The following is a 19107-nucleotide window of genomic DNA, read 5'->3' as shown; positions in this document are numbered from 1 at the left end:
TTCACCCATTGGTTTTTTAGTAGCATGTTTTTTAGTCTCCATGTAATCGTTTTTTTCTTGTTTTTCTCTCTGTGGTTGATCTCTAGTTTCATGCCGTTGTGGTCACAAAAGATGCTTGAAATAATTTCTATCCTCTTAAATTTGTTGAGGCTTGTTTTGTGTTCTAGTATGTGGTGTACCCTAGAGAATGTTCCATGTATGCTTGAAAAGAATGTATATTCTGTGCCTTTGGATGTAATGTCCTGAAAATATCAATTAAGTCTAACTGTTCTATTGTGTCATTTAGGATCTCTGTTGCCTTATTGATTTTCTGTCTGAAAGATCTGTCCATTGATGTCAGTGGGGTGTTGAAGTCTCCTACTGTTATTGTATTCCCATCAGCTTCTCTCTTTATGTCTGTTAGTATTCATTTTATGTATTTAGGTGCTCCTATATTGGGTGCCTTTATGTTAATGAGTATAATATCACCTTCTTGTATTGATCCTTTTGTCATTATATAGTGTCTTTCTTTATCTTTCTTTATGGCTTTTGTTTTAAAGTCTGTTTTGTCTGATATGAGTATTGCTACCCCCACCTTCCTGTCATTTCAGCCCTTTTTAAATATAAGCATTTAATGCTATTTACTTATCTCTAAGGCTTTATCTATGTCCCACAAATTTATGTTGTATTTTCAGTTTTGTTCAGTTCAAAATATTTTCCTAGTTTCTCTTAAGGCTTCTTCTTTGACAGTTATTTAGAAGTGTGTTGTTTAGTTTCCAAGTGTTGGGAGATTTTCCTGTTAACTTTCATTTTTTTGCTTTCAAATCTAATTCCATGGTGGGCAGAGGGCATATTTTGCATTATTTAAAATTTGTTAAGATTGTTTTATGACCCAAGGTATGGTCTATTCTAAGGAATATTCTCCATGCATTTGACAAGAATATGTGTTCTACTTTTGTTGGGTGGAGTTTTCTCTAAATTTCAATTATATTCAGTTGGTTGATGGTATTGTTCAGTTCTTCTGTATCTTGTTGATTTTCTGTCTACCAGTTCTGTCAACTACTAAGAAAGGAGTATTAAAATCCCTGTCAATTTATGCACCTCTCTTTTCAGTTCTGTCAGTTTTTACATCATGTATTTTGAAGCTCTGCTGATAGGTGAATACACATTGAGAACCATTTTATGTTCCGGTGAATTGGCCCTTTTATCAGTGTGTAATGTCCCTCTTTATCCCTGGTAATTTTCTTTGCTTTGAAGTCTACTTTGATATTAACGTAACCACTCCAGCTTTGTTTTGAATACTATTTGCATGATACATCTTTTTGTATCCTTTTACTGTAAACCTTCCTGTATCATATTTGAAAAGAATTTCTTGTAAAAGTATTTAATTAGATTGTGTTTTTAATTCCATTCTGTCAGTCTCTGTATTTAGACCATTTACTTTTAATATAATTATTGATATGTGTGGATTTATGTATGTCATATTAATATTTGTTTTTCATTTGAGTCTCTGTTTTTCATTCCTTTGTTTCCCCCTTTTTTTTTTTGCCTTATTTTGGGTTATTTGAACTTTTTTTTTTTTTTTTTTTTTTCTTTTTGCGGTATGCGGGCCTCTCACTGTTGTGGCCTCTCCCGTTGCGGAGCACAGGCTCCGCACGCGCAGGCCCAGCGGCCATGGCTCACGGGCCCAGCCGCTCCGCGGCATATGGGATCCTCCCAGACCGGGACACGAACCCGTATCCCCTGCATCGGCAGGCGGACTCTCAACCACTGCGCCACCAGGGAGGCCCTGAACTTTTTTTTTGAAGTCCCTTGATTTATCTCTTGTGTGTTTGACTATGTTTCTTTTTATAGCTTTTTAAATAGTTGTTCTAGAGATTATAATATATATATATACTTTTTATAGTCTGCAGTTTACTTACTATTGATACTTTATTAATTCAAGAGAAATATAAAAGTCTTATCACCATATGGGAACCTTTACCAGCACCCCTCCCCATCTTGTATTTGTCTTACCTACTACATCTACCTACATTAAAACTCCAGGGATTTCCCTGGTGGTGCAATGGTTAAGAATCCGCCTGCCAGTGCAGGGGACATGGGTTTGATCCCTGGTCCGGGAAAACCCCACATGCCGCGGAGCAGCTAAGCCCATGCACCACAACTACTGAGCCTACACTCTAGAGCCTGCAAGCCACAACTACTGAAGCCCGTGTGCCACAACTACTGAAGCCCATGCACCTACAGCCCATGCTCCGCAACAAGAGAAAACACCACAATGAAAAGCCCATGCACCGCAATGAAGAGCAGTCCCCGCTCACCACAACTAGAGAGAGCCTGCACACGGCAACGAAGACCCAACACAGCCAAAAATAAATAAATAAAAAATAAAACTAAATTTATAAAAAAATATATAAATAAAAATAAATAAAACTCCAACAGACAGTGTTAGGAGAAGACTAGTCTATTATATCTACTTAGACATTTGATATTTCTGTTACTCTCCCTTCTTTCCTGATGTTCCTAGTTCTTTCTGGTGTCATTTCCGTTCTATCTGAATGACTTCCATTAGCAATTATTTTAGAGTAGGTCAACTGACAGGATTTGTTTGTGGCCTGGAACATGAGAACAGAAATGAAAGAATAAGAAAAATGGGAGATTTTCTGTAGTGTCTCTGAGCCAGAAACAGAGGGCTTCTCCTGGAGGTCTCTGTTCACACTGATTCCTGCTTCTACATCTGGGGGTTTCAGAGAGACCTGTCTGATGGGACAAAGAATGTGAAGCTCAGTACTGATTTGGTGGCACTTTGAATTCTGGTCTTCCTCCCTCATTTGCCTGATATTGTTTACTTCTCACATTCCTCAGATATCCTGTTTTGTGCAGCCCATCAAGAATTTATAGTTGTATTCCGTTGGAAAGGTGGGGTGGAATGTGTTTTTACTCCATTTTACCTAGAACCAGAGCGTGGTATAGCAGGATATTTATAACAAATTCTTAATAACATTTATTAAATGAATAAATGAATGAGATATCAAACAGTTGGTCCCAACCTCTCTCCTCAGCACCAGGATTTCTAATAGTCTCCAGCCCTTCTGGAAGGAAGACCATCTAAATAATTGAATCAGTATCTGCATACTTGGCATCACCAACTCAGTGTCCTGTCTGCACTTTCAGCATGTCCAAACTGAACCCCTTCCTCTTCCACTGAAGACTAGCTTCTACTTTCAGTTTCTCTGTGTGCCATAAATTAACTGCTAGTTGTCTTTTACCCTTTCCCTTCAATAAGTTTCAGGAAGATAAGTTCTCTGTTTGGTAATGTTTCTCCTGTTCGTTCTCACTTTCTCACTCTCAGCCTTGCCACCCTATTTCACAGGTCTAGACTAATGAGATAGGCGGCCCAACCACAGGACAAGCAGAACCATTGTTGGTGATAATAGAGGGCAAAGAATGAGGAGGAACCAGGAAGGTGGGTTTACAGCCAGCCTTGTCCATTTGTAGGGAGACAGGGGATGGGAGCTCGGGGCAGAGGAGGGAGCCACTACCCAGATCTCAGAGCCCGAGGGCTTGTGGAAAGCTTGCCTCACCTGGCGTGTTGAGGCCCAGGGCACATTAATGTATTAACACAGTAGTAACTCCTGAGAATGGGGTTTCTAGTAGGTGTGAGGGGCCAACAGTCCCCACTGGGCTCAACCCCGGGCCTTCAGGGCTGCTTCTGAGTAGGTGCTGGTAATAGCCACCTGACTTTCTCCTTCCCTTGTAATCGGCATTCTCCAGTCTGGGCCAGTTGACTGTCTCTCAGACAGCAGCCCTGAGCCCACTATGCCCTGCTTAGAGGCCTGGACTGACAGCTCTCTACTGCCTTCCAAGTTCAAGGCCTTCCACCACTCTCTCCTTCCTCTCTGCCACTCTTTCCCTCTTCTCCAGCTCACTTGGGCTATTCCCTGGGCCCCAGAGAGTCCCCACACTGTCTTATCTCCACACCTCCTCATACTGTTCCATTCCCCCACTCCCAGCCACCACCCCAGCCTCTACCTGTCAAAGTTGTATCCTTCAGATGCTGCTCAGATGCAGCTAATTCCAGGAAAGCTCTTATGCCCTCCCTCTCTTGGCTATACGCTGATACCCTCCTGCCTCCTTCTTAACCCACCTTAGCCAGTAGTCACTAGTCATACAGGATGGTATGTGCCTTGAAGGCAGGCATAGTGAGGCTCTCTTCTGTTTGGCCTTTGTGGTTCTTGCACGTAGGTCCTGCTCAGTAATCCTTGCTGGATCAAAGTGAATGACATCAGACTAGCTGATATGCCATCTCTAGAAAGTCTCTCAGATCCCTGCTGTGTAGATGAGGCTTGTTTTGTAAATGGGAGATTCCCTTATCTGTGACATCGCCTGTTTGTTTTTCCCTTCAGTGTTAATACTCTGAAGGGTCAGGAAATAGGAAACAACCCCATTAAGTATGAGATTCTGAGGGCTCAGTCCGCAGCTGACAGCACGAGCGGAGCTGCAAGATAATGGAGGCCGATACCGGTTCCAGTCAATTCTTCTCGCCTTTGCAAAGCACCGAATGACAGGCAGATTTCTCAGCTCCAAGCAGGCCGTCGTGTTCAGATGATAAATGTGTCCCTGGACAGAAGAGCCTGTTGAGTGATATTTACCAGTGTCTCTGTGAAGGGCCCTCAGCTCCCAAGGGAGCATTTTAAGCCGTCAGCTGCTCACCCTGTCGACTGACGCCCGTGGGGTGGCGAGAGGAATAAAACCTCGCTCCTGCTCTCCAACAGGATGGAAGCCATGGTGATTTGCTTAGGTGCTCGGAAGTTTCCTGGTTCCTTTTGTTTCCTGTATTCATCCCCTCTCTCCCCTAGTCAAACCCCAGCAAAGAGAGACTTGCACTTAGAGCCTTAGATGGGGAGAGGAGAGGAGGTCAGGTCTGGCTCTACCACTTAGTGCTCCTAGGCCAAGTTCCTCAGCTTCTCCAGACCTCAGTCTCCTCAGAAATAAAGTGGAGATGACGAGAATTGCCTCACAGGCTTGTTGGACAGATAGGATTAAATCTGTGTAAAAATACTTTGCATGTTGTAAAATGCTCTCCAGTATAGGCATTCGTTCAGCAGTTCCTCTTTGCGTACCTGCTGTATGCTGGGCACTGTGCTGGGTTTGAAGGGTCATGTCCAGATTGTCTGGCTGGGAAGAAAGGCAGGCTAATGCCTTTACCAGCCATCGGTGTGGTTCTGGGATGAAGGACAGCAGCTGGCTCAGAAATCATACCTCTCTGCCGCCCTTGAAGACTGCCCCAGTCCTGACACTTCTCTGGGGCTCCGGCTCCTGGGATCCTCTCCCAGTGATGGGACGTTTGCGTGACCTTCTGCAAGGAGCATGGCTGAGTCGGAATCTGGTGCCTGATGCCAGGTTCTCCAGAGGAACAGATAGGGCACGTGCGTGCGCACACACACAGACACATGCATGGAAGTTTATTGTGAGGAATTGGCTCACACCATTATGAAGGCTGAGAAGTCCCAGATCTGTCGTGGGCGAGCTGGACATGCAGGAGAGCCGGTGATGTAAGTTCCAATCTGTCCACATCTGAAGGGGGAGGAGGCCCGTGTCCCAGCTCGAAGGCAGGTAGGCAGGCAGGGAGTGCTCTCTTACTCCCCCTTTTTGTTCTATTCAGGCCCTCAGTGGATTGAATGGGGCCCACCCACATGGGGAGGGCAGTTTGCTTTCCTCAGTCTACAGGTTCCAATGTTAATCTCTCAGAAATGCCCTCACAGCCACACCTAGGATAACGTTTCACCGAATATCCGGGCACCCCAGGGCCCAGTCAAGTTGACACATAAAATGGACATCTCACCAGGGTTGACGTTCACTTAGAGCCTTCAGGTTTACTAAGCAGCTTCACACGCTGCGTCTTATTTGGCTCTGTGACGACCCAGTGAGGGGGTCATTCCCCTTCTCTGTCCTGTAATCCTGATGCCACGGGCTCACCAGCCTAGCCATTTGAAGCAGGCCATGCTCACCTTAAACCCAGATCTCAAGGCACCGAGCCTTTTCCCTCTGGGCAGCAGGAAGTCTGTTCCTTTCCAGATCCCACTTCTCCAGCATGTGAGTGGCTTACGTGGCTGGTCTGTGCGCCTGTCCTCTGCCGCCAGTGCCCTGGCACTCTCCGCTCTTCCCCTCTGCTCCTTAGGCAGCAGGAGACTTGAAACAAAGTTGCCACGTGGGTTGGGTGTCGTCCATGGGCCAGACAGCACTCAGCATTTCCACAAAGTCTGCATGTAATCAGGCTGCTGAAGGAAGACGGGACTCCACACAGAGGTCTGCCCTCGCTGAGCCTCAGCCTCGGTGGAGTGGTGTGCGGTGAGGACCGGGGGAGGCCAGCGCCCCCTCGGACACCTTCATGACCATGTCATCATGTCTGTCTTGGCCTCACAGGGCCACAGGACACAGCTTTTACGTTTAATATGCCCTTTGTTATTTTAATCATACTGATGAATCAGGGCACTTCTGGGTACTTCTATTTATTTAAAATCCATTGTGAGATGTTCTTTTACAGTCTGTCACAGGGGAAATATGAATTTATTAACTCAAAAATTATAACACCCTCATGCTGAGCTTGGAAATGGGCTCCAGTCAGCAACGTTTCTCAAGCCTACATTTCAAAGTCCTCCTCTGCCTGGCACTGCAGCCACTTGTGTGCATGTTTGTCTCCTCGTCTGGAAAAATGCCTTTGGGGGCTGTGTGTGCCCCCACATGGCATGGTGCCTGGCATAGGTAGGTGCTTAATTACTGGTTCTGGGCTGGAATGGACTGGGGCTCCTGCCGCACAGCACACTCACCCAAGCTCTGCGCTGGCGGAGAGGCCGGCTGGCAGTCAGGACACAGCAAGTGGTGGTTGAGCACCCGGTCTGTGTTGGGCACACGCTGGATGCAGGGAGTGCAGCCTGGGTGCCGGACCAGCCCTTTCCTGCAGCAGGTTCACAGGGAATGCAGCCAGCGGAGTGCGACACGACTGGGCAGGGTGTAGGCTGAGGGGAGCAGGAGGGGACTCAGGAGGTGCCGTGCGGAGCCGTGCTGGTTGCTGGACTGACGGGGCCTCGGAGCAGGCTTGCAGCAGTGCTCAGCGCCCTTTCTCTGCCGTTCCCCCACAGGGCCTGTGCCAGCAGTGAGACAGAGAGTGAAGCCGGAGACATCATGGACCAGCAGTTTGAGGAGATGAACAACAGGCTCAACTCGGTCACCGACCCCACTGGCTTTCTTCGGATGGTTCGCCGCAACAACCTCTTTAACAGGTATGTGTGGCCCTGCCTCCTGGGCTGGTGCCAGGCAAGGCGGCCCGGCAGCGTGGATAGCGTGCTTTCGGGGGATGCTCCTTCTGGCTGCTTGGGCTTCTGGCTGGGATGTGAGTCTGCAGGAGCGAGCGTGGTACTCTCGGGCCCCCGCTCCCCGGGGCCTGGGCGTCACAGCAGCCCCTCCGGGTGAGGGGAGGAAGCGGTAACAGGCTTGATGTGACAGTCCGCCTTGGCTGGGACGGGAGGCCCAGGGGACCGTTGGCCGCTTCTTCCCATGACCTTGGAGCTGATTTCCCGGACACCAGGCAGAAGCCACACAGAGTGACTTCACATACTTCTTTGCCAGCTTTTGCCAGTAACTCACGGCCAGGCCCCTGTGTTGACCTTCCTGGCCTGAGACTGAGGGAGGCCCGGAAGAGTGGATGCCAGCGTTGCTGGGAGAGAGCCCGTCCAGACCCAGGCCCCATCTCCCCGTTACTTGACCAGATAGACCTCAGCGGCTCCGAGATGGGTCAGGGTTGAAATTGCCAACCAGCATACCCCTGTGCCTTTTCACCGGGGGTGACAGCCGAGCTGCATCCAAATAAACAGGGGCAGGAGGTTGGGGTTGAGGGGTACCTGTCCCGCTGTCATTTGGTTGCCTGGCAACAACCTGGGAGTCACATTTGGAGAGACCTTTCCAGAAAGACATCCCAGACTCTCTGAGGTCCCTGCCTTCGAAGGGCAGCAGGTTGAGCCAGGCACCCAGGAGGGAGTGACTGTGCTCTGGGTGGAGGCGGCCTCTGCCGGACTGCCCTGTGTGGAGGGGCATTGTGTGCCCCGTCTGCTCCTACTCCAGGCCCTGGTTTCCTCTCATTATTGTGCTGTCACGGTGACAAACGTGTGTTTACTTTCCCAGGGGCGATCCGAATGGGACGGGAGCCAGGAGCTGGGTCTGTAGGAAGTGGCAACTTGGTTGAAAGGACGCCAGAACCTCTGTCTGGTTCACCCCCAGCTTCCTCTTCGGCCCTGCCCCCTTTGCAGGTGCCCCTCGTGGCTTTAATTTTGTGGAGGGACAGGATCAGGCGCGGGGAGGCGGGTTGGGCCCGGCTCCGCCCTCTGCCGCTGCTCCTCGGCCTCTGAGGCGGGTGATTCTCGACTCTGCCCGGTGCTGTGATCCCTGGTTGTGAACTAGGGCGTGAAGAGCTTGGGGCTCAGGTCTGGCCTTCCACGTGTCAGCTGTGGGACCCTAGGCGGGTGACTTCACCACTGTCAGCCTGTTTCCTCGTTGCTGAAGTGGGAACAAGCTTCCTACTTTTCAGGGTTTCCTTAACATGGGAGTTGAGGAGCTAATGTATGAACAGCACATGACAGGCTTCCTAACGCACATGTACTCGTGCTGACTCTCTGCTGTTTTAGGTGTGAAGGACAGTGCGAAACCTGGATTCTTACGATAATGTGGGTGGATAGACTTTAGAAGGGATGAAATTTGTATGTACCTGTGGAACAGGTGTTGACCACTGTGGGTTGCAGCCTCACCCGCCCTTTCTCTTCCTGTCCCACCTCATGTCCTTTGCTCGCAAGAGAGAGAGAGCCAGCGGCAGGCCATCAGGCATCCATGGCCAGCCTGATCACAGGCGTGCCTGCGGCCAGGAGCCCCTCCTCCAGGGCCTCGGGTGCTAAGGCAAGAAAGGGGTCAAACCAGGTGTACCCGGGATCCTAGCTTATCACCCCTGGATGGTAGGTGATGTGAATTTTGGATCATGGAGTTACTTCCTTTGGGAAAATATTTGTTGTCTTTCTGAGCAGCTCTGGGGTAGGTCCAGTGAGCACAATACCATGGATTAGTTCATTGGTTCATTTAAACAATGCGGTCTGTGCCCAGGGCCAGGCTGAGGACTAGGCCAGCCCTGAGGCTGGGAGGGGGCAGCAAGGCCTGCAGCACGGGAGCCTGGGCCTCGCTGCCTGGCTGCTCTGTGCCCAGCTCCCTCATCAGGGCATGACCTGCTCGAAGCCTCAGGCCTGCCCTCGGGAAAACAAAGGGGTTAGAAGTGGTCTCTGCTCACCTTTCCAATCCTGACCTTCTAGAGACTTCTGAGGGCAGATCAGATGAGGGGAAACAGGCTGCATTCTTTTAGCTTCAGTGCAGGGAGCCAAAGGCCTAGGACAGTTGCCATGCTGTGCACTCTCTGCTGTTTCCCGGCAAGCCCAGGAAGAGGGGTCTCTGGCCTCCATCCTGCCAAGTGACCCACAGAGGCCAAGGTATCCTTGTTGGTTAGGATGGTGTGGGCCCTTGCAAACTTCCAGCCCATCCTCGAGTCTCGCAGCTGAGGGGCATGCACAGGCTGGGAGGGTGGAGACCTGCCCCTGCAGCAGGTGCAAAGCTGGGTTTCAGGTCCCACCTCCCAGCTGCCCTGCCGGCCTGTGTGCTGCCCTGCCCTGCGTGGGGTCCCAGGCAGGCCTTTCTTGCTGCCCCTTCGTGACCAGGAGGTGGGCTGGTTTGTCACTGGCTGGGACGGCAGAGCGCTTGTCCCTGGAGCCCACAGAGGTGAAGTGGAAGCAGCCGTGTGCGTAGCAGCACCAGCTCCCCTCTGCAGGACCCTCCAGCCCCGTGATTCATGGGCTCCTTGGCTCTTTTGTTCCAGGCAGTTTGCTGGACTGGTTTGGCAATGAGGCTGCTGCAGCAGAGGCAAGTCAAGTGAGACTTGGCCTTAGAATTCTCTTTCTCCCCCTCTTTCTCTCTCTCTCTCTCCCCCCACTGCACAGCTAGCTTGGTCTTTGTTCTTGAGGTCTCCACAACCACTATTTTTCTTCTTGCCTGTGCACTTTGGCAGAAAACACAGTTGCATGTCAAGCCCAGGGCAGGCACTGCTAGTGAGGCAATGAGCAGCCTTCTCTCGTTTAGCACCTGACCCTGGGGGCCCCCACTGGGCAAAGCAGCAGCCCCCAGAGAGGGCTCTACCCCTCATCCTGCAGAATGCTTGGGAAGTTATGCTGAGGGCTGGAAGGCCAGTGCATGTGTGTGTGTGTGTGTGTGTGCGAACCTGGGGGCAGTCAGCAGATCACATCTGCTGCAGAAAAGAGGAAGAGGAGCAGGACAGGCTTTCAGCTGCACCCGGATTCTGGGTCCTAGGGCTGTGCCTTGGCATTGCAGGTGCACAGCCAGGATCAATTAGGACCAGAATCGCATAGAAATGTTCTGACTTCTGTTGCCACCACTGGTGCAACATGCGTGCTAGGTCTTTACTTTTCCACTTTATGGCAGTATGTGTGATACGGTGCAGAAAGGGGCTCTCCTGTTGCCCAGACCTCAGTGGCTAGAGCCAAAGCAGAGGGCAACGAAGTGTCAGGGCTCCCCATTCTAGAGAGGGGGCCAGAGCCCTCCCTCAGCTTTGCAGCTTCCAGCTAGCACCCCGGCCACACCCCCCCACAAAAGAAGACCGGGTGGGCGCATCGGCAAGTGAGCCTCCTTGGCCTGGTTGGGGTCCTCCAAGAGAGTCAGTGACCAAGACTGGGGGTCCTGCAGGAAGAGAAGGAGGCACCACCATCCTGTGGGAACAAAGACAGGGGCAGCCATGGTGTGGTCTGGGTGCCCACGCCTAGTGTGGCACAGAGGCGTGCCTTCCCAATGGGCGGGTCACATGGGCTCAGCGACAGAGCTAGCATTAGGATCTGTGTCTGGCCATGTCCCAAGACGGTGCTCTAGCTCCCAGATCCCCACCCATCTAATGCTCCTGCCAGATGATCACTCAGCCTTTGCTTGAACTCCTCCAGTGAGAGGGAGCTCACCGCCTCCTGAGGCGGTGCATTCTGTCTTTGGACAACACTGACTAATACAGCTCTGGGTTCTTTATAAACGAGTGAGTGAGACTCCATGGGTTTGTGGGGGGACAGGCTTGGACCCACAAATCACCCATGGGTGCAAGGCCCTTTGGAAAGGGGGTTTCTGTGTTAGCATCAGCTGGGCAGGCCACCACACACAGGGTCCTCTTCTCTCCATCCCTGAGCACATAATAAGCCCATCCCCCCATGACTGCCCAGCTTGGGCCCTGAATGGGGTCAGCAGGCAAAGCCTGTGCAAGGCTGGCCTGGGCATCAGGCTTTTCCAAGGCGACCATCCCCAGGCTTGGCCATGGAGCCTCATGCACATTGCAGCAAAGAGCAGAGTGGGCAGCGGCCGTCGTTTCTGCAGGAGGGCAGTCCCAGGCCCCTTGGTGGTACGTGTGTCACAGCCCTTGCCCACCATTCCCAGAGGAGACCAAGAGCAAGAGAAGAGAAGCCTCGTGCAGCCCAGATTCATCCCTGGGCTTGAGAGGACTTGGTGTCACTGGAAGAGCAGGGGTCTCTGCCTGAGCCCACCTCCCGAGGAGGGACCAGAGCAGTGAGCCAGGCGCTCGGTGATTAGGTAGGTGAGCAAGCAGAAAGCACCGACAGCTTATTGAATAAGCACTTAAAATGCAGCACTTGACAGCCTTCATCTCCCTGAGGAGACAACCCTTCGTGTGAGGATGTTCATGGCAGAGAGTCACTGAATACTATCAGGGTCCTTTTTTTTTTTTTGAATTGAATTGAGGCATCTCTGGCTGCTTGAATATAATGGATTTGCCAATTAATCTTTCCACTGGTACCTTAAAACCCAGGTACTTGTTCAAATCTCAGGCCAGCCAGCCCCTGTTCCCTCAGAAGACGCAGTTCAGAGCCCCGGAGGGGATTTTGGAGCATCCAGGTCAGGGCTGGGGGTGGGAAGGAAGGAACCCAAGTGGTTTCACAGGCAGCAGGTGCCCATGGAACAGGAGCTCAGCTCTGTCTGCCAGGGCCGCTCCCAGCTCCTTGGCTGTGAGGCAGGAGGCCCCCCTGACAAAGGTGGGGGGCTCTCGAGGAGTGGAGGCAGGATCCCCCCCAGGCCCGGGACCCTGCTGCTGGGAGCACAGAGAGGAAGCCTCCTGAACTGGCCACTGGAAAGTGAAAACATGTGATAAAGGCCTCAGAGAAGGCGAGGAGCCAGGTGCCTGGGCAAAGCAGCCGCCCCTAGAACGAGCTCAGCACTGTGGCGGGAGGCCTCCTCCTTCTCCTGGCCCTGCACAGCCTGACCTGGGTGCGCCCCGCGCAGAGGCAGCCTGGAGTACAGCGCTCAGTGCAGCGTCTGCCATCCTGGGTGACGGGGCACTCCAGATGAGGGTTCAGGGCCTGACGCTATGGCAGCGCTGGGCCTTGGGCTCCCCAGCCCCCTGTTGCCTGACTGCATTGCCAGCAGGGCCCTGCCCATGACCTGGGCCTTAGGTGAGATGCTTAACCTAGAGTCTCTGTTTACTCAGCTGTGACAGTGGAGGTGCGGGGGGTGCGGGTGAGACCTGCCTGGTGGGAGGATTCCAGTGATGGCCACGGGTCAGCCCGGCCTGGCCCACCCCAGAAGATGCCCCCTGTCCCATGGTTCTCTCCTGTCCTCTCCCTCCAGTTGCCCTAAAGATGCCAGACGTGCCCCAGTGAGTGCTCCTGGCTCAGCTCACTCTGCAGCCCTGTCAGATGGGAAGGACCCGAGTGCCTGGCGGGGAATTGAGCACAGAGGGGAGGACACGGGAAAGGTGGGAAAGGAGAAGACCCTCCAAGGCGCAGGAGGGAAGCCTGCGAGGCAGGCATCCCTGCTTCTTAGCACCTGGAAGAGCAAAGCGGGCTCCTCGGTCAGCTCGCCTGTCATGCTTTCATGAAACGCCCCTTTCCTCGCTGCTCCCCTGTATTCCGCCTGGTCCCTGCCCCTCCTCAGACAAGGGAGGCCTGTTCCCAGTCCCGCCTCTGGGTGGAAGTGTGTGCAGAGCCCTGGGAAGTCCTTTGCGAATATCTGGGATGCACCAAGCTTAGGTTTGGGCTCCTCCCTCTGCGCTGAGAGACAGGCCGATGGGCGGGATCTCTGGGCCAGGCTGGCTGCCACCATCCCTGGGGTCTTCAGCCTGGGTGGGGCCCCTCCCTTAGTCTCACCTCAGGGGGGCTGAGTCCCTGCTCCCCCATGTGCGCTGCTCTCCTCGCTCTCCGTCTTTGACTGTGAAAGCTGAGAAACCAGTGTGTGTGTTGGGGTGGGTCCCCCTGGGTCCCCCCACACACACGCTGACTGCACGTGACCTCACTCCCCTCCTCAGCAGACAGGGCAACCAGCTTGTGCTGAGTGTGGCAGTTCGGGCCGAGACTTCCAAGCGCACATCCCCCAGGTGTCCCACGGCCTCCCCGGATGCCCGGTAGGCGCACGCCTGCCCCAGTCAGGGCCTCGGCGTGGGGCGCGTCAGCGTGTGAGCCCGAGCGAGTCCCAGCGCACAGGGTCTTCTGCAGGCCCAGGTAGTTATAAAACCCCTGCCTGGGGAATAGATCTCTTCATCCCTGCAGGGAGATTCATGAGCCGCAAGTGCTACCCAGACCGCCTGGCTTTTGTCATCATTCCGGAGACATAAACTACCCCGATGCCTCTGCCCTGCCCGGGAGCGCTCCACATATCACCTCGTAGCTCTGCGTCCTGCTGGTGCAGAGACCAGGCGGCTCCCCCCTTGCCTGCCTGCCTGCCGTCTCCCTGGATGCGTGCTCAGTCCCTCCGTTTCCCATTACCACACAGATGGCCGAGCCGCAGAGAAAACGAATATTTCTCCAGAAGTAGATTAATAAACATCTGAGGAATGAGCTGGTAAAGACCACGATGTGGTGTGAGAAAATCCTCTCTGCTGAGAGCTGGACTGTCAATTAGCCCGATGGGATCCCTGCCAATAAATGGAGGCCTCAAGGAAAGCGAGCCAGCGCCCCCTGCTGGAGCCGCATGGCGGAGCAGCTGGGAGTCCCGGGAGCCCGGCCCTCCTTCCTGCTCTCACAAAATCTGGGAGAGGCCGCCCGCTGTCAACGTCGCCTTTGTGGACCCAGCAGCAGGGAGGGCAGGGATCAGAGGCAAGTGCAGGTTTCTCAGTGTGCCCTGAATGCTGAGAGGACACAATAAAACCCCTCCCTCCCCGGCAGGTGGGAGGCCTGACCCTGCTCTGGCCGGCAGCCTCGTCCAGGCTCTTGGCCTCTCTGATCTGTAGAAGAGGAACCTCCCCACCTCCTAGGGTCCTGAGAGCGAGATGTGGGTGTGGCAGGCTTGGCAGGAGCCTGAATAGGGGCGCAGCCCCTCCTGCGGCTCACCCTCTTGCCACAGGGAAACGTTTCCACCCTGTCAAAGCACCATCCTCTCATCTGCGTCCAGATTGCCCAGGCAGAGAGAAGTCAGCCAGGCTGAAAGGGTCCGCAGAAATCAGAGCAGTGCCATCACCGAGGCCCCACCCCGTGGCCGTGCTTCCGCAGTGTGATGGATGCACTGGGCCGTGGCGACAATGCCAGGAAGGAGGACAGCAGGGAGCGGACCATCCCACACATCCGCTCACACCTGTCAACCACTCCGGCCCGGGGTTCAGAGCCCAGGGGGCTGCAGCCGCTTGGCTGTGACTCTGAATCCCGACCACGGGGACGTGCATTGGTGACGCCGACTTTCCAGACAGATCGCAGCGCCGGAGGGCTGTGCTCAGGCCCTGCCACCGACACCGGCAAGCTCAGGGAGGGCTCTAGGGCTGAGGCCAGTGGAGCAGTTAAAAGAGCCACTGCAGTTTTGATGGCTTCCTAGAGTGAGTAGATTTTTAATTTTTTAAAACTAGAACAGACTGCAAGGCATTTAGTCTACCCCTTTCGTTTTACAAGCAAGGAAACGTGGGGAGCACAGAAGTGACATGCCTTGGCAGAGTCACACGGCGGCAGCTGTGTTGTCCGGGAATGTCCCCCCGGGCTCAGGGAAGGAGCTTGACCGCTCGGCTCCTCTGAAATATGGCGCACCTTTGTGCAGATCTCCGAGCAGGCGCACCCCTGTGAGAGCCGCTGTAGGTCACTGTGAATGTTGTAGCAAAAACAGAAGCAACACACACAGGGAGCTTGTTTGTTTGTTTTGTTTTTTTTTTGCGGTACGCGGGCCTCTCACTGTTGTGGCCTCTCCCATTGCGGAGCACAGGCTCCGGACGCGCAGGCTCAGCGGCCATGGCTCACGGGCCCAGCCGCTCCGCAGCATGTGGGATCCTCCCGGACCGGGGCCCAAACCCGTGTCCCCTGCATCAGCAGGCGGATTCTCAACCACTGCGCAACCAGGGAAGCCCAGGGAGCTTGTTGATCGCAGTCTGTCCAAGGCAGCTCTGTGGAGGTGAGGAAACCACTGCTCGCTACTGTGACCCTGGTGGGTCCTAGCCTGAGACCCGCCCCACACCCCAGCCCCCGGAAGCATACAGATGCCCAGAGAGAGTGTCCCTGGAAACCTCCGCCAAGCAACACGTGACGCGACTGGCCGTGTGTTTACCAGCCCTGACCAAGGACATCGACTGGCTTCCCACCTGAACTGGCCGGGGGTGAGGGCACTGAGCCCCAGCCTGGTCCCAGCCCTGGAGACCAGCAGGAGGCCTTCCTCTGATGAGCCCTGCAAGGACTCAGCCTGGGGGAGGAGCTTCCTGTTCAGGCAGGCCTGGTGCTGAAGGGGGCGGGCCAGCCGCGGCATTGCCAGCCCAGAGAGCAGCCGCCCTGCCGCCTCACCTCTCCAGCCCGCAGCCCCACCCTCCATACATTTGCCCCCAACACTCTGCCCCAAGCACCCCAGTGCTCCATTCCCAACACTGGTGCCTCCCTCTGCGCCGTTCCCTGGGCTTGGAACGGCCTTCCCCCTCCTTGTCCACAGGCAGTCTAACTCCAGATCGTCCCCTGTGCCCACAGCAAATGGTCCTCTCCCAGAAGGCCCTCCCTCGGCTCTGCCTGACCAGCAGCTAGTCAGGGCCTTATGCCCCGGACCCGTGCTGGCGCTCTTCCCTTCCCTACATACAGCCCAGTGCCGGGACCCATGGGTCAGCCCCTCTGTGGACCCACGTGCCTGGCACATCACGGGGCAGTGATGCATGTGGAGTGGGTTAGCATTGTTGGGCCCCTTTAGATGCCTCTGGCACTTCATGGGTTCAATAAAAAGGCACCCCAGCCCACTCCCACCCTCCTGCCCAGGGCTTCTCACTCATTGTCCCATCAGCTGAGACTCCCAACACCTTTCAGGTTCTGGATGCTTTGCAGCCATCCTCCCCTATCTGACACTCTCTGTAGCATTTTCTCTTTTTGCAGATGCAAAAAGTGAGGCCCAGCGGGCGAGAGACTTGCCCCAGGCTGGGACCCGTGCCCACAGTTCTGTCCATCACACAGCTCCCCACCCCCTCCTGCCTTCCCTGTGCAGCTTGGTCATGCTGGTCTCCTTGTACCAGGGGAGCTCGGGATGTGGAGCTGGGTCTCTTTCTCCAGTTGGAGCTATTTAGTTTAGGGCCTTGGGGTTTGTGGAGCGCCCCATCGGTCACTGTTAGGATTTGTGGCCACATCATTGTCTGGGAACATGGCACTCCCAGGATGTCTGTGGACAGATTAATCAGACTCAGGTGCCTCAAGTGGGGTAACAAGCCCACAGTCCAGGAGACACATGTCTAAGGAGTGAAGTGAGGGGTGTGTGGGGCAGGGTGCTGCAGTCCTGCCACCCACCCCGTGCTGTTCTGGTGGCAGCCTGGGCTCCCCAGGCTGCAAGCGCACACAGGCCCAGGCCGTGTGTAGGAGCACACGGTGCCATGACAGACACTGTGCGTCACTCCAGCACATCTCTGGAGGGCAGTATGGTACTCTCTCCTTCAGGGGAGCAATGCTCTTTGCCGTGTATTCCAGGGAATTAAGTGAGCCTCTGAGTGTCACTGCAGGGTTATCTGTGCTTCACTGGCTCTGATGGCAGAGACATGCCGCAGCCCCAGTCGCTTGTAATTACATGCTTTCTGAGTGAGGGTGATGTAGGAGCAGCCATGAGCGGGCTCGCAGCCCCTCCGAGCCCTCTCCTTTTTCTTCTCTTGCTGGAGCAGGGTAGGGGCTGAGGGTGCTCACAGCCTGGCTTGGCACGACCCTAGGATTTAGAAGTGGGACATTGCTGAGAACACCGCAAAGGGCGGGGGAAGGCCAGGGACAGAAGCCACGCCTCAAAAACGCAAACGCATCTTTCAGATCATTTCTCTAGATGGTCATGGATCCTGGCCTGGCCCAGGAGGGAAAGCCACGTTCTGCTTTTCCTTAGGTAACAACTACAGAGCTGCCACTGCCAGCCGCCCAGAGTACTTACTTGGCCATGTGTCTGGTGTGAGACCTAGTCTCTGCCTTAAGGTCCTTGAGTGCATAGCAGAAACTCCAGAACTGTGCACAGTGTCTGGATCAAGGTTGAGAGACCACTCACTGTCTGATAGTCATGTGGAGACCGTCACCAGAGGCTGTGCTGAGGTCACGCTAGCCACGCCGAGGGGCTGGTTCAGAAAGACTCGTGGGGGCAGCCTGGTCCTTGCAGTGGCGATGGGTTTGTTTCCCTACCTGCCATCTCTTCTGCTCACCTGTGCCGTTTGTCCTCTGTTGGTCCCCAGGGCCTGCATCAGTGCCTGGCAGGTAGCCAGTGCTCAGGAAACATTTTCTCAATGCATCAGTGACTCAATGGATGTTGTTCACCTGTGTTGGGAGTGAAACTTGGGGTCCTTGGGGTTGAAAATACCACCTGTACTAATAAAATTTTGCTTGGAAACTTTGGAACATAAATTAAAAAGGAAAACAAAACCCTGCAGCTGCGCCTGAGCTGACCACCACCCCCCCCCATGCAGGGCCTCGGGCTGTGCTGGGGCTCCAGTGGGGGCCGGAGGCTGACCTGAGCCCAGGTTGGGGCCAACAGAATCCTCGTTGGCCCCAACAAGGCCAACGCCCTGGACATTAGTTGGTCTTGGGGCACCATCTTCCGAGCAGTTTGGTGGCTGCCCCGATTCTCATGGTCCTCATGTCTGCCTGCCCAGTCGCTCCACACAAGGATGTGATTAAATCCTTTGAAGAGCACTTCAGGACATTTGATTATGCAGAAAAACTCCATAGCCGTGTAAGCCGCTGTGTGCAGCTGGTCCGCCCTGTGGTGTCTGTCAGTGCTCACTGTGCTGTGAACAGTACCTGAGGGGGAGGGGGCAAGGCCAGAGGGAGGGAGGCCGGCGCGTCCTGCTGGGAGGCCTCCCCGCTCCCTCCTCCAGGAACAGGAACGCAGCCTGTGCCCGACGTCACCCATGTCCTTCTCTCCCCAGGAGCTGCCAGAGCATGACCAGCCTGGTCAGCAGCGCCACGTCGCCCATCACGGACGGGACCTCCTCTCTTCCCAGGAGGCAGGGCTCGTTCGCCAGGCCGCCGCTCCGCGCTCTGTACGACCTGCTCGTGGCACCCATGGAAGGGGTAAGTGCCCGGCCCAGGGCTCCTTGGTGTCAGGACGCATCACTTCCTGCTCAGCACCCCCACACCCCCCAGACAAAAAACAGGCTCCTAAGACAAAAGAGGTTTTCCAGACATGGGGCTTCTCCATCCAGCTTCTCAGTCAGCATCCGGAAGCCCAAGTGGACGTGTGTTCTGGGTTGGCTGCTGGTTAGTGGATGGACCCTGAGCTCCAAGTGGGCAGATCCGGGTTCAGGTCCCAGCCCGGCTCCTTACTGGCTGGCTGGTCAATTTGGCCTCTGTGACCTCCTCAGGTGCAAATGAGACGCTGCTCCTTCCCACCTTGCTCGTCAGACTTGGGGAGGCCTGGGGGCGCAGGGCTGCACGCATCTCCCCCATCTCCTCAGCAGTCAGCGCTCCCCTGCCCACTGCTCATCTGAGGGTCTTGCCTAAGCAGCTTCAAGCCCAGGGCCGCTTCCTGGTGAGAACAGACCCTTGGCCTCTGCCCTTGTCAGGACTCACTCCACCACAGGGTCCAGCGGCAGAGACGCCCTTGCACTTGTGATTTCTCGAGAAGGTTGAGTGCGGCTAC

General features: G+C 54.5%; 1 protein-coding gene across 3 annotated transcripts in view; it reads left to right on the top strand.

The window, feature by feature from the left end:
* The window catches only part of TTC28 (tetratricopeptide repeat domain 28), a 581552-nt gene that overhangs the window by 532722 nt on the left and 29723 nt on the right, over nucleotides 1-19107 (top strand). For all 3 annotated transcript variants that reach the window (XM_082640381.1, XM_082640380.1, XM_082640382.1), the window contains 2 exons: nucleotides 7122-7262; nucleotides 18395-18539. In XM_082640381.1, coding sequence (XP_082496507.1) covers nucleotides 7122-7262; nucleotides 18395-18539 — 286 coding nt within the window. The remainder of the gene's footprint in view (nucleotides 1-7121; nucleotides 7263-18394; nucleotides 18540-19107) is intronic.

The sequence above is a fragment of the Mesoplodon mirus genome (assembly GCF_964341445.2).
Source record: "Mesoplodon mirus genome assembly, chromosome: 13".
NCBI lineage: Eukaryota > Metazoa > Chordata > Mammalia > Artiodactyla > Ziphiidae > Mesoplodon > Mesoplodon mirus.
The sequence above is the reverse complement of the archived record's forward strand: the minus strand, read 5'-3'. Positions and strand labels throughout refer to the sequence as shown.